General features: G+C 42.0%; 1 protein-coding gene across 2 annotated transcripts; it reads left to right on the forward strand.

The window, feature by feature from the left end:
- Positions 1 to 582: 582 nt before the first annotated feature.
- On the forward strand, positions 583 to 12,075 carry prdm1b (PR domain containing 1b, with ZNF domain). 2 transcript variants are annotated; one of them, XM_034215125.1, is made up of 7 exons: positions 583 to 844; positions 1,627 to 1,937; positions 5,665 to 5,784; positions 7,121 to 7,361; positions 8,750 to 9,669; positions 9,773 to 9,901; positions 10,354 to 12,075. In XM_034215125.1, exons 2-7 carry the CDS (start codon positions 1,767 to 1,769, stop codon positions 10,927 to 10,929), a joined length of 2,157 nt encoding a protein of 718 aa, XP_034071016.1. In that variant the 5' UTR covers positions 583 to 844; positions 1,627 to 1,766; the 3' UTR covers positions 10,930 to 12,075. The 2 variants fall into 2 exon arrangements, with proteins under 2 accessions (XP_034071016.1, XP_034071017.1); XM_034215126.1 differs by lacking the exons at positions 583 to 844; positions 1,627 to 1,937; positions 5,665 to 5,784 and adding an exon at positions 6,744 to 6,845.
- The last annotated feature ends 475 nt before the right edge of the window (positions 12,076 to 12,550 follow it).

The following is a 12,550-nucleotide window of genomic DNA, read 5'->3' on the forward strand; positions in this document are numbered from 1 at the left end:
GTGTGTGTGTGTGTGTGTGTGTGTGTGTGTGTGTGTGTGTGTGTGTGTGTGTGTGTGTGTGTGTGTGTGTGGTGTGTGTGTGTGTGTGTGTGTGTGTGTGTGTGTGTGTGTGTGTGTGTGTGTGTGTGTGTGTGTGTGTGTGTGTGTGTGTGTGTGTGTGTGGCAGGAGTCTTAAAGGTCTTAGTTAAATATGTTCTACAGTGAGATGTAGGTCAAGGAGATACAGTGGCAGCAGATTGCTCATTAAGTGCCAAACCAAGCAAAAGTCTATGAGTGTGTTTTTCAGTGGCACCAGGCCAGCCATCTGCTCTTCCTTTATTCATTCATTAACATGTCTTCTTTGTGTGTGCGTTGGCGTGTGTGTGTGTGTGTGTGTGTGTGTGTGTGTGTGTGTGTGTGTGTGTGTGTGTGTGTGTGTGTGTGTGTGTGTGTGTGTGTGTGTGTGTGTGTGTGTGTGTGTGTGTGTGTGTGTGTGTGTGTGTGTGTGTGTGTAAGCATTCATCACAACAGCCACTTGCTGGTCAAGTGTACCACGTCACTGATGTTGTTGTCCGAAACCAACAGTTGTGTGTCAGATGGCTCAATCACATGACCGCAGTGGCTTGTGATTGGCTGGAGTGCCAGGCTAAAAAGCTTGGCGCAATCCAGCCTCATGAGTTTCTGGTGACGTCTACAGAGGGGCCACATCGAGAGCGGATACCCAAAGGATCTAACTGACAGGAATCCCCCAAGACAACACTGGAGAAAGAAGAGAGAGTACAAAAAGGGGACAGCAGATAAATAACAATCAAGGGATGACATAGCAAAAGAAATGAGGATCCTAAAGCTGAATGAATGTGTGAAAGTAAGTCATATCTTCTTATTTATTTTTTGCTGGCAAGGATAGCCTTGACAGTATGGATAAGTTATTTATAGTATAGTTATAAAAGAACAAACTGACCTACTGGCCTCATAAGAAATGACTGGTCAAACTGAATGCCGGGCATTGGGAATTTCACCAAGTGTCTATGAATGGAATTGGCCACCTAAATAATGCAGAAGACTTTTTAAATATGGGATAATACTAACTCTTTCAAATGGATTGCCATAGATTTAATTGACTTAAAATAATCAGATGAGTTCTATTAAATTTCAGGTTTACCTGCTGTTGTGATGTTTTACTTTTATAATGTTACTGTCGGTTTGTGTTGGGTAAAGACTTATTGATAACAGGCTATACAAGAGGTTTTACTTTTTGTACTGCACATTTTCGTTTAATCTAAACTTGTACTTTGCCTCTTAAAGGTGGGGTAGGTAATTCACTTCAGAAACACTTTTTGTTATATTCCATGGAATGCTCTTAACATCCCAATAGCAATAAATTATCTTAAGTGCTTTGACAATAAATACATAAGAACATTTCATCTGTGGAAGCCGTAGTACTGCTAAAATAACTGGATGGCCTACCTGCCTTGTCAGCCTTCCATCTGTGCACAAACTTATCTCGTGCCCTCATTGCTCATGTGCGCGTTTGTGTGTATTGAAGGAGGGGCTCTGTGAGGAAGAGGCATATTTTTTCGGTTGTGTTTCAAATTCTAGCGCACTCGAGCTGGCACTAAAATGTCTTTCTCCCTCTTTCTTTTCCAGAACCTGAGCTTTAACCAAGGGTGCTACCCAACCAAACCAAAGTACTTCTATATCAAAGCAACCTAAACCAAACAGAAACAGACCAAGCTGAAGCTTTACAGCCTTAATTAATCACCTACAGCAGATCCTATATTTTCAAGATGAAATTGGAGAGCACGCCAGGAGACATGAGCAGGTGGAGGGAAGTGGACTTTGTCCTAAACTGCACCTACATTGTGCCGGACCAGGTTTCGGACCCTAGCTTTAGCCTGCCCAAAGCCATGACCTCCATCCCACGCAACCTCACCTTCGAGTACAGCACAGACAATGAGGTAAGAGCAATTTAACGTATTTAAATTATTTAACCAGCATATTTAAAAAATATATATATCTTTTGTATTTTAATCTAGCACACCCTCCGTTAAACTAGATGCAAGATCCTGGATGTCGGCACTAAATGCTTAGTTTTGCTTGATTAAAGCTTTCGTTTTTATAACTAAAAATAGGAATTCTGTGTTGCATAATTTTCTGGGCCATCTGCATTAGGATAACTTGAACACAAGATCTGCTGACAAATTAGTTCTTGGCACATACAGTAGAGTGTGTGTGTGTGTGTGTGTGTGTGTGTGTGTGTGTGTGTGTGTGTGTGTGTGTGTGTGTGTGTGTGTGTGTGTGTGTGTGTGTGTGTGTGTGTGTGTGTGTGTGTGTGTGTGTGTGTGTGTGTGTGTGTGTGTGTGTTGTGTGTGTGTGTGTGTGTGTGTGTGTGTGTGTGTGTGTGTGTGTGTGTGTGTGTGTGTGTGTGTGTGTGTGTGTGTGTGTGTGTGTATATGAGTTGCTCTGAACATGAGGCCACTGGCAGCTTGAGGTCAGGGAGCATGTGAGATCTTCGGACCACCTTAACTTCCATGATGTCACCCTAATGTTTACACCAGTGTGCGGCTTCTGAGCATCTCTGTGTCACGCACATAATGTTGCAATGCGAAAACTCCCTTACTCAGGACATTAAGACACACCCACAGAGAAAGTTATCAGGGAAGGATGATACCAAGTGATCGTATATTGGATCAAGACTTCCCTCCTCCCTTGTTTTTCTTTTTTAAAACCATGCCTGTCCTATTTACCTCCCACGTCCCTCCCTCTCAGGTGAGTCAGGAAATACAAACAAACCCCTTGAGCTATTAAAGTCAGCTGTTTGGCTTGGAAGGCATTGACATCCGGTATCTGCCTGTACATGTCTGTGTAAAGCACTGCAATCAAGACTCAAAGCAAGGGGATTTTTACTGTACCTAAAGAGAGAATCATCATCTCAGAAAGGAAGAGAGAAAGATGTCACACAGTCACTCCTTTTGTACTTGGTGTTTGGCTCAACACTTGATGTTTGTGGTTTTCTCCGCTGTCCCCTTCCTCTTTCTGTACTAAACCCTGCAACACTTTCTGCCAATGTTCCTTTTTTCAACTTCTCAGACTCTCATCTTTCTTACTGCTGCAAGGGCAAGGCATGCAAAGCAAAGTGATAAAATCACTTTGAGGGCTTATTTAAAATCCCCAGCCCTTCTTTGCCAAAAACACATCTCTCAAACACTTCACACACTCATACTTGTTGCAGCCAAACATGATTTTCCATTTGATTGTGCTCATGTGTTGAAGTGCTATCTAAGAATGTATTTGAATTGTGTTGTATAACCCTAACCCCATCAAACACTTACTGCCAGATAGGTAGGTGCTCACGTATGTGCATGCATATGAAAAGGGCGAGTCAGAAAGATATCAGATAAGAGGTAAGACTTGAAAACAAGCATGAGCGCACATTCACATGTTTGCCAGCAATCTGCCTGCTTAAACACGTCCCTTGTCCATTGAGTAGTTTCCCTTCCCAAAGAAGTTGTCATGTGAATCTTTTTCCTTGACTCGCAGAAGCTTGAGCTAGGTAACGCATTTACTGTGAAACACACTCCCTCCTTTGTGTGGGTTAGTGGGTAGTAGCACATGCATGTGTCGCCTTTAATGTAAGGCACAGTTCTTAACATGTATAGGAAGGCTCCATTGAAGGGGATTTTTTACACAGGTGCGCGAATGGTACACTTGTTTCAGTTTAGCGGTCAAACCTTAAGGGTCTAGATAAAAACTGAAAATGTGGTTAACTTGCTTGTACCATGCATACCATGTTTGGCTAATAGGAGGAATGTTGGGCCCACTTATCTTCTATCCCTTTTAACTTCTTCACACTTTTTTTAAGCCTCCTTTTCCTCCCATTTTCATTTTGAAGCGTGCCAGGAAATACACAGAAGGGTGGAGGGGGCACGTGGCAGATGGGGCGTTATCAACGGGTGCCAGTGAGCTGCGGCAGAGGCAGCGAAGGGGATGGATGGGGAGGGAGAAGTTGGGGAGAGGAGGGTGTGTTGGGGGATTTAGGTTAAAACCAGATGATTAACTTTCGTTGGGGACAGGCAGCCGGCCAGGCAGCGTGTGCGTACGCCAGGCCTCAACCTGGCATACGCACACAACCTATTTCCAGAGGGTTAAGAAAAGAACAAGGATTGGGGGAAGGCAGGGGAAAAGGAGGGTGATCGGGAGTGTGATAGCGTGGGTCCGTTTAAGAACGCCCATCCTTTTTTCTTCCGTTCTTCAACACCCTCTGCCCCCCCCCAACTGCCTCCCCCTTACTCCCAACCTGGCTGTACTGAGCGGTTAGCAGCAGCAGCGGCCACAGCGATTCGTTAGTCACGCAACGCCAGCAAAGCACAATGTCCCTGTCACACTGGTTCATCGCATCCAGGAATCACCTCACTTGCCTACCACAGTTGCTTGACCCACACACAGACACACACACACACACACACACATAGTGACCTCACTGACCTGTTGTTCTTTTAATTGACTGCTAATGCATCATTTACGAAATCCAACTCCTTCCCTTCAGTTCAGTTGTTTGTAAATGTTTTTAAATGTTTGTGCTTTAAAGGATTTAGGGCCAGTTTGAATTGCTTATTGACAGGGAGAAAGAGTGTGTGTTTATCTATGGGGGGGGTCAGGAAAGGAGGGTAAAGGGGTGGGGTCAGGGGGGGAACATAAAGCTCCTCAAGACACGAAGGCTGTGTGTATGCCGCAGATGCTGCTGCCTGATGGCGTGTGTGTGTGTGCGTGTGTTTGGGTTCATTTTGAGAAGGGTTGACCCCAAGCCTGTGCACTTTCTATGAAAGTGTGACTCATAACTCTGTTCTGCACAACAAAGAGGACACTGACATATATTTTACCTCATCGCTCTGGATTAACCATCTTTACAAACACAATATTTTCTTATCCAACTGTCTCAAAAATGACCTCAAGATTCAGTAAAGACTCAATCCCCTGCAGGGCAGAGAAGATTAAGTGTCCCTGGGGAAAAAGTTGCTCATGGTAAAGAAAATCCCACGCACATTTCAATTTTGCAATATCTATGTTTTGACATGCATGTCCCAGAGAATGTAATCACAGTATATGCAAAGGTGTGTCATCCATAGATGAAACATTTTGCAATCAAGCTTTTTGACTTTGAAACAAACTAAATAGCAAGAATAATCAGAATGATATTTTATATTGCTTGGTTTGTCTTTGTGGCTTATCAAAAGTGTTGTCTTCTTTGAATTTTAAAATGCTTCATAAATTAGACAAGCATTGATACAGTTCACAAGAAAAACAACAGGTGACAGTGCTTTCTCCGTCTCATGTTCCTAACACGTGTTTATAAGGACAGCAGCTCAGAGATCAGTGGAGTAGGTCAGAGAAAGTGTAATTCTCTTCATTCAATTGACTTGTAAGTGTTGAAAGTGTGTCACCTTGTGGGTTTGAACCTGGCTCTAGAATTGTCTGGGTCAACATGACAAAGCCACCAGAACTGCAAATCATGCCAACACTGTAAACAATGGAGAAATACAAATATTGCACTTATTCTTATGTATAGATGTGTTGAAATGAAAACAGCTGTTGTGGAATCTTTTGTCCCATGTGGCATCAAATTGCTGTGTATATTGTAATGAGAAATATACTTCAATATAATCATGTATTTGTTATGTGTTCCAGGTAATGGGCGTGTTCAGCAAAGAATACATTCCCCAGGGGACTCGCTTTGGCCCTCTGCAAGGAGTCATCTACACCAAAGACAATGTTCCAAAACAGGCCAACAGGAAATACTTCTGGAGGGTAAGGAAATTGCATAGACATAAAGATGAATCTATACAATAAATACTTAAAATCACATTAATACTGCCACCCTGGCTCAGTGTGAAACTGGTCAGATAGGGGAAAGTCTAGATCCTAAGAAATAGAATGGTTGAAGAGTAGCTGGTGAAATGGTTTCTTCTTCCTCTGTTATTCACAAAAAAACAGACGTTTCACACCAAGTCCAAGTCATTACCTCAATAAGGAAACAAAAAATGCTTTCACACACAACGCTCTGGTACAGTGGTTTTGCTGAAAACTTTTAGAGGAAGTTGTTAATGCTGGTACACGTAACAATGAATCCACTCTCACACAGCTTTACCGGCACTCTGCTCCGTCACAAGTGTCACATACACAAAAGGAAGGGACTATTGTTGAATATACATGTACACACTTAGTAAGTACTTCTAATTCCACCCCCTTTAGTCTTCAGGTCCCAGGTTTATTTTCTCTCTCTCTCTCATCACTTAGGAATTTTTATTTTCTGCTGAGTCAATTCCCATAAGGACTTTTTGTTGCCACCCTACGTGTTTTCCTTCCGGTTTATTTCCTGTAAAGCCGTGCAAGGGATGTTTCACTAGTGCAATAGTGAAAGGTTGACGTTCTGAAGAAATGATCATATTTTGAACCTCGTGACACAGGTGGAGGGTGGGGACGGACGTGCCGCCACGGGCAAGCCTGAGTGTGTTTCTGGCTGCCTGCCAAAACATGCCTTTTCATTTGATCTTGTTTGTTTTCATAAGCCAACGCATGCTTTTTTCCTAAGAAAGACACTACATCACTACATACCCTTAAGTTAAAAAAAAAGCAACATATCAACACTGAACAGTGAGAAACAGAAAGAGAACATTTGTAAAGAGGGAGAGTGAGAGTCACTGAGCTATCGGCCACACCTCCATGCTCATCTAGTACTAATAGACCTACAGTGACACAGACACAAACACACACACACTGAGGACACACAGAGAGCAGAACAGTACGCTGCAGACCAAAGGACCAACAGATATTGATAATTATAGGACATTTAACTGTACATGGCAGAGGTGATTATTTTCTTTATAAAACAAATGGATTCAAATTGTTTTTTATAGAGGTGTTGACATTTACTGGAATTAAATGATATTTTTCAAATGTCTAAATTCAAGGAATTATAGCACCTTCGTGTTCATACAACAGATGAACAAAATAATTATTTTAACAAAAATGTGTATACGTTTATATTTTAATGTACAAACAATTGTCATAATGCAAAATACAAATCAGTTGCTTTAAATGTTTTGCGTCCATGTTTTAATCCCATTTTATTTTTCTTCTTCAGATTTACAGCGGTGGGCAGCTTCAAAACTTTGTTGATGGCAATGATGTCAACAGGAGCAACTGGATGCGTTACGTCAACCCGGCCTGCTCTTCGCCGGAACAAAACCTGGTGGCATGCCAAAACGGCAGAGACATCTACTTCTACACCATCCGGCCGGTGGAGCCCAATCAGGAGCTGCTGGTGTGGTACAGCCAGGAGTTTGCCCAGAGGCTCTGCGGCCAGCATGAAGACATCAAAAAAAGTGAGCAATTTATCATTTTACATCAGAATGTGAAGGTCTTCCGCCTCAGCTTTACACATACCTTTAGACGCAGAAAAGAAAAGAGCTTCTTTATGCAATTGCTAGTAATTGATGTGATTAACGTTTTTTGGAACCATGCTACGCTGAGGAATGATTCAGTGAGAAGCAGTGAAAGACTGCTGATTATCAGTTGATGGCAAGCCAGCATGACACACCAAAAATCATTTGATGTTACTTGACATAACAAAAAGACAGATTTAGATCCGTGGCTATGACTAAACCCAAAGCATACGGGCTGTGTTAGGAGATCTATCATCAGCAAAATGATATCACTTGAATTGTAATTCATGTGGCACGTGATTATTGCCTTTCTGTTAAAAACCTGAAGACCTGTTAAGTCCTCAGGCCAATGTTTAAGATTATGGAAATGCACTCACAAAAGACGGAAATCTCAGTATCTCATGATGTGGTAAATTACGTTATATTACGGGGAGGGGAGATCTAATGGAAAAAGTGCTTGGTCAAAGTACCTTTGTGAGTCACTTGGTTTCAGCTATAAGTAGAATAGCAAGTCATACCCTCATCATTCTGAATGATTGTCTGTTACCGCAAAATCTGGTGACTCATGCCAACTGGATACACCAGATGGGTGCCTTTTCATTGTGATGACTAATTCTAAGGCAGTATTATTACGTTTTTTAATTAATTTATAGGATCTTAAAAGCTTTCACCTTCCTTTTGCGTCCAGGGTTTGATTTTCTGTTATATTTATATTGAAGGCAATTTAGTTCAGAAGCTCAGGTACTGGTTGAGGAAGTTTCGGGCACCAATGCTTGTTTTCATATTAAGCTAAAGGAGAAATGAAACCAGGGGCAAACATTTGAATCAGTGATTTAATTTACAAATTAATTGTTGTAAAGGGGAAAAACCATGCAAAAACAGTGCTACATGACCCGAAATGTAATTAGCATAATGAACATGACCCTTAACACACAGTAGTTGACATATAGTGATAGTGAGATATTCTCATAAAGAAAAAGAGAAAGAAAAAAGGCAAGTTTGTGTGGCAAGTAGTAAGACAGCTATACCCAGAAAAGGTTTCGCAAAAGAAACGACTATGACATGACATATGGACTTCCACACACTATACCGCCAACTCATTCTCCCACATTAAAATCACTACTGTAATAGACAAACAGAAACCAGTGATAACCGTATGATTTACAACTCAGATGGAAACTACTATCATTTACCATAACAGGGAGTGCCTTCTGTGGGCGGATGTGTGTGTGTGTGCTTTTGATTGTGTGTGCTTGTGTGTTACACCATTTTTTGATGTCATATCCATTCCTGTGAAAATACTCAATTTTGCTTGTATTATTTTACAGAATACATGAGTTCTGATAAAGACCATGAGTCAGAGTATACCAAACAGCACCTACCTCACAAGACATGGCTCACAGAAAGAACAAAGGGAGAAGTGAAAGAAGAGAGGGAAGAAGATGAAGAGGAGAAGATTGACGTGGAGATTTTGGAGAGAGACACTCCGCCAGTAACGCCTTACGACCAGATCATGGACTTCAGCAAAAAGGTTGAGAAGGAGGAGTGTGACAGAGAATCAGAAGACCAGGGGATCATTCCCTCCCCCGAGCCCCAACACAGAGAGCCTATCCTGGGCATAAATCGCCCGTTCTTACCAGATCCCCATCATGCGCTGCCATCTCAGCACAGAAGTCTCCCTCTACACCTCCATGGCCTCTACAGGGGAGGTGTTTCATCTTACCCCCTTTACCCTCAAACCAAACCCCTCCAACCCAATTACCAGCTCCTTCCTCCCTACAGCCCACAATATCCTCGCCTTCTCCTCCCCTCGTACTCACCTCCCTTCCCTTGGATGATGCCCTCAAGAGGATCCCTTCGATACAGCAGCTATCCGGGCACAGACGAACTCCCCTACCCACCTGTCGGCCCACCTAATCTGCTGCCAGTGTCCATCCCGTACCCTATGTCTTCACAGGGGGGTCTGAAAGAACTCAAACCAAATATATCTCCCCCAAGGGGCGCCCCAGCCACCCCAGAGCTTTCCCCTCTCCCAAAGCCCGACAGTCAGCATCAGTATAATGAGCAGTCCTCCTCTGGCTGCGAAGAAGCCATGAATCTAAGCCTGGACACGGTGAAAAGCGAACCGTCGATACGCAACAGCCATGGCCATAAATCGCTGCCCTACCCCCTTCACAAGCAGAATGGAAAGATCAAATATGAATGCAATATCTGCTCAAAAACTTTTGGACAGCTGTCGAATCTCAAGGTAACTTTCATTCCCCTGCTACAGCTTATATTTGAATTGAATGTGTTCCACATTACGGATATTAGTTGGCACCAGTGCTCATTACTTTTTTTATTTTCTGTAGGTCCATCTTCGAGTGCACAGTGGTGAGAGACCATTCCAGTGTTACCTATGTAAAAAGAGCTTCACTCAGCTGGCCCACCTCCAGAAACACCACCTGGTCCACACGGGGGAGAAGCCACATGAATGTCAGGTATGTTGATCAAAGGAGTTTTTTTCTTCTCTCTCTACATGCTGCTTACAAGCTGATGATACCATGAAGTTGATGTAAAACCAAGAGTGTGAAAACCTCACAAGGAAACAAACGTAAATGCTATCTGACTCACATCACTTTCTGGTAAGGCAGTGTGTTTGATTTTCAATGAGCCATTACCCGCTTTGTCATGCTATTGTTAAAAAAGTGTGACTCTGTGGGTGTGAGTGTTCAGGGTGAGGACACACTGGTACTTACAATAATAGGAAAAGCAGTCTTTTTATACTGAACTGGAATTACATGATCAGCCCTGACACTATGACAATTATACTGTACTGATTAGTTTATCCAGAACATTTTCAAACACAATCGATTTGTTTTTTTAAGGTGTCAACGACCAGTCACGTAAATGTTGCTCACAAAAGCCCTAATCTTTAATTTCATGTTTCCAGGTGTGTCACAAACGCTTCAGCAGCACCAGCAACTTGAAAACACACCTGCGCCTCCACTCTGGTGAAAGGCCATACCAGTGCAAGCTGTGCGGCACCAAGTTCACCCAGTACATCCACCTCAAACTGCACCGTCGCCTCCACAGCAGCCGCGACCGGCCCTATCGCTGCCAGCTCTGCGCCCAGGCCTTCTTCCACCACTTCTCCCTACGCATCCACCAGTGCAGCTGCTGCATGGCCAACTCCAGCGCACCCGTCAATGTCCACATGAAGCAGATGGTGGAGCAGTTTGACGCCAGCCAAGAGGCGGACATGCTCACAGAGGCGGCGTCGGCAAGGCAGGTGGAGGAAGCGGTGGAGCACTGGTTAGCTCGTACCTTGGAAGGTGAAGGGAAAGAGGACCAGAAGGAAGCCACCGTACTACTGAAAGCTCTGACGGCGGCAATCAATGCTCCAGCAATGCCCATCGCCAAATCGCCCATAGCTACGTCACACCACTCACCTCCACTGGCCTATCAGGAGAGGGCCAGTGTTGTTCATCTCCACCAATGGCCAACAGTGAAGGCAGAAGGACAGTGAGAAAAGATTGAAAGAGGACATACCAAAAAATGTCGCCAAATAAAACTCCCTATATAAAGTCCATGAAGGGCATTAACGGGAATAAAAACGTTTGTTATCCAATGAGCACAGCACCAAAAGAAGAGCATTCCAAAGACTGGGCGAGGGTATTCAGTGATTGTACTTCCTCCCAAAACTCAGTTTCAAAAATGAATATGGAGGAAGATGTTGTTAAGCTGTGAATTATTCAAAACTCTTTTCACTCAGGTAGAGAAGTGATTACTTTTTTTGTGCTTTAACTTATTACCTTTTTGGAAATGTAAGTCATCTTTATTTATTTAGTTTTATTTTAGTATGTTTTTTCTGTTAGTGTTTTTTTTCTGTGTTTCCAAAGAGATTTGATCTCTTATTAAAATGAGGAATGAGTCTTCACTTGTTGTATTGAGCAAGGCTGTACTTTGTGTGAAAGCATGTTTGAGCTTCTGGGTGCATGTGTACAGCGAGTGGAAGTAATTACTGTATGAACGATAGGGCACAATCCTTTCCTGCTCTTTAACTGTTTGCAACTATTTTATTTATTATAAAAAAGGGAAAATCAGGTTTCTTGAGACTGTGTATTAATAAGCAATTGCCAAAATTCGATCAAAGAACATGAATGCGTAGCACTGTTTTTGGATCATTAACCTTTTCTTGATAATTTAGCAACCTCTCACAGCTTTAGATAAACAAATATCAAAGACACAATGTGCTAAATGAAGCCAAATGCCACTAAAAGACCATAAATCACTAAGTTGCTTGTATCTGATATTTCTTACATACAAAGCTTTACTGTAAATGTTTTTGACATCAAAAACATGCAACAAAGAAGCACATTAATCTAACATTGTTAATATTTTTTGTCAATTAGCACTGGAATAAAAAGGCAACCCGATCTGTGTTATTCTGGTTGTTATAGAAAACCAGCAGGGAGGTACTGTCTTTGCAAATTGTACTACTGAGTTAATAATGTATTTATTTTATCCTGTTTGTAGTGTTTTCCTTCTTTTGTACAATATGTTTGTCTATTTAGTTTATTTTTGGAAACAAGATGTTAAGAATTTATATGTGAGAGACTATTTTGATGATACTTTTATATGTACACGATGTAGCATATTAAAGATATTGTTTCTATAATTCTAGTGTTATGCGTGTGTTTTCATATTAGTATAAGATTGAGAAGTGGAGTTTTACAGCAACAGGGAGGTTGCTGCATTGTTCCATGTTAAATAAGCAATGCGTTATTTCTGTCGGTGTTCAATTGACTTCCCAAAGACAAAGCTGGTAGACAATAGCTGACCTTTTACGATCACCAATCCCCTTCATTAAGACCATGATGAGGTCCCTAATCCTAAAATAGTTTGTGATGTGATAATGCAATAGTTAGGTTTGGGAACCTAGAAGAATCTTTAAGGTTGGGAGACATTTATTTTCATTGTTTAAAAGAGTACATCACCGATTTCAATGTCAATTACTCATTTATTGTTACCTTGAAATCTTGAAGATGCTTTTTGTCTCCCCAGTTAATGGAGAATCCAAAAATAATTAAAGTAATAGTACTATTTAACAACAGCAAAAATGAAATAAAATGTCAATGTCTTTTTAT

The sequence above is a fragment of the Gymnodraco acuticeps genome, unplaced genomic scaffold (assembly GCF_902827175.1).
Source record: "Gymnodraco acuticeps unplaced genomic scaffold, fGymAcu1.1, whole genome shotgun sequence".
NCBI classification, from domain to species: domain Eukaryota; kingdom Metazoa; phylum Chordata; class Actinopteri; order Perciformes; family Bathydraconidae; genus Gymnodraco; species Gymnodraco acuticeps.

Coding starts and splice junctions, on each gene's coding strand:
- prdm1b (XM_034215125.1), top strand. CDS start 1,767: ATGAAATTGGAGAGCACGCCAGGAGACATGAGCAGGTGGAGGGAAGTG. Junction 7,362..8,749: donor GCATGAAGACATCAAAAAAA/GTGAGCAATTTA, acceptor ATTATTTTACAG/AATACATGAGTTCTGATAAA. Junction 9,670..9,772: donor GACAGCTGTCGAATCTCAAG/GTAACTTTCATT, acceptor TATTTTCTGTAG/GTCCATCTTCGAGTGCACAG.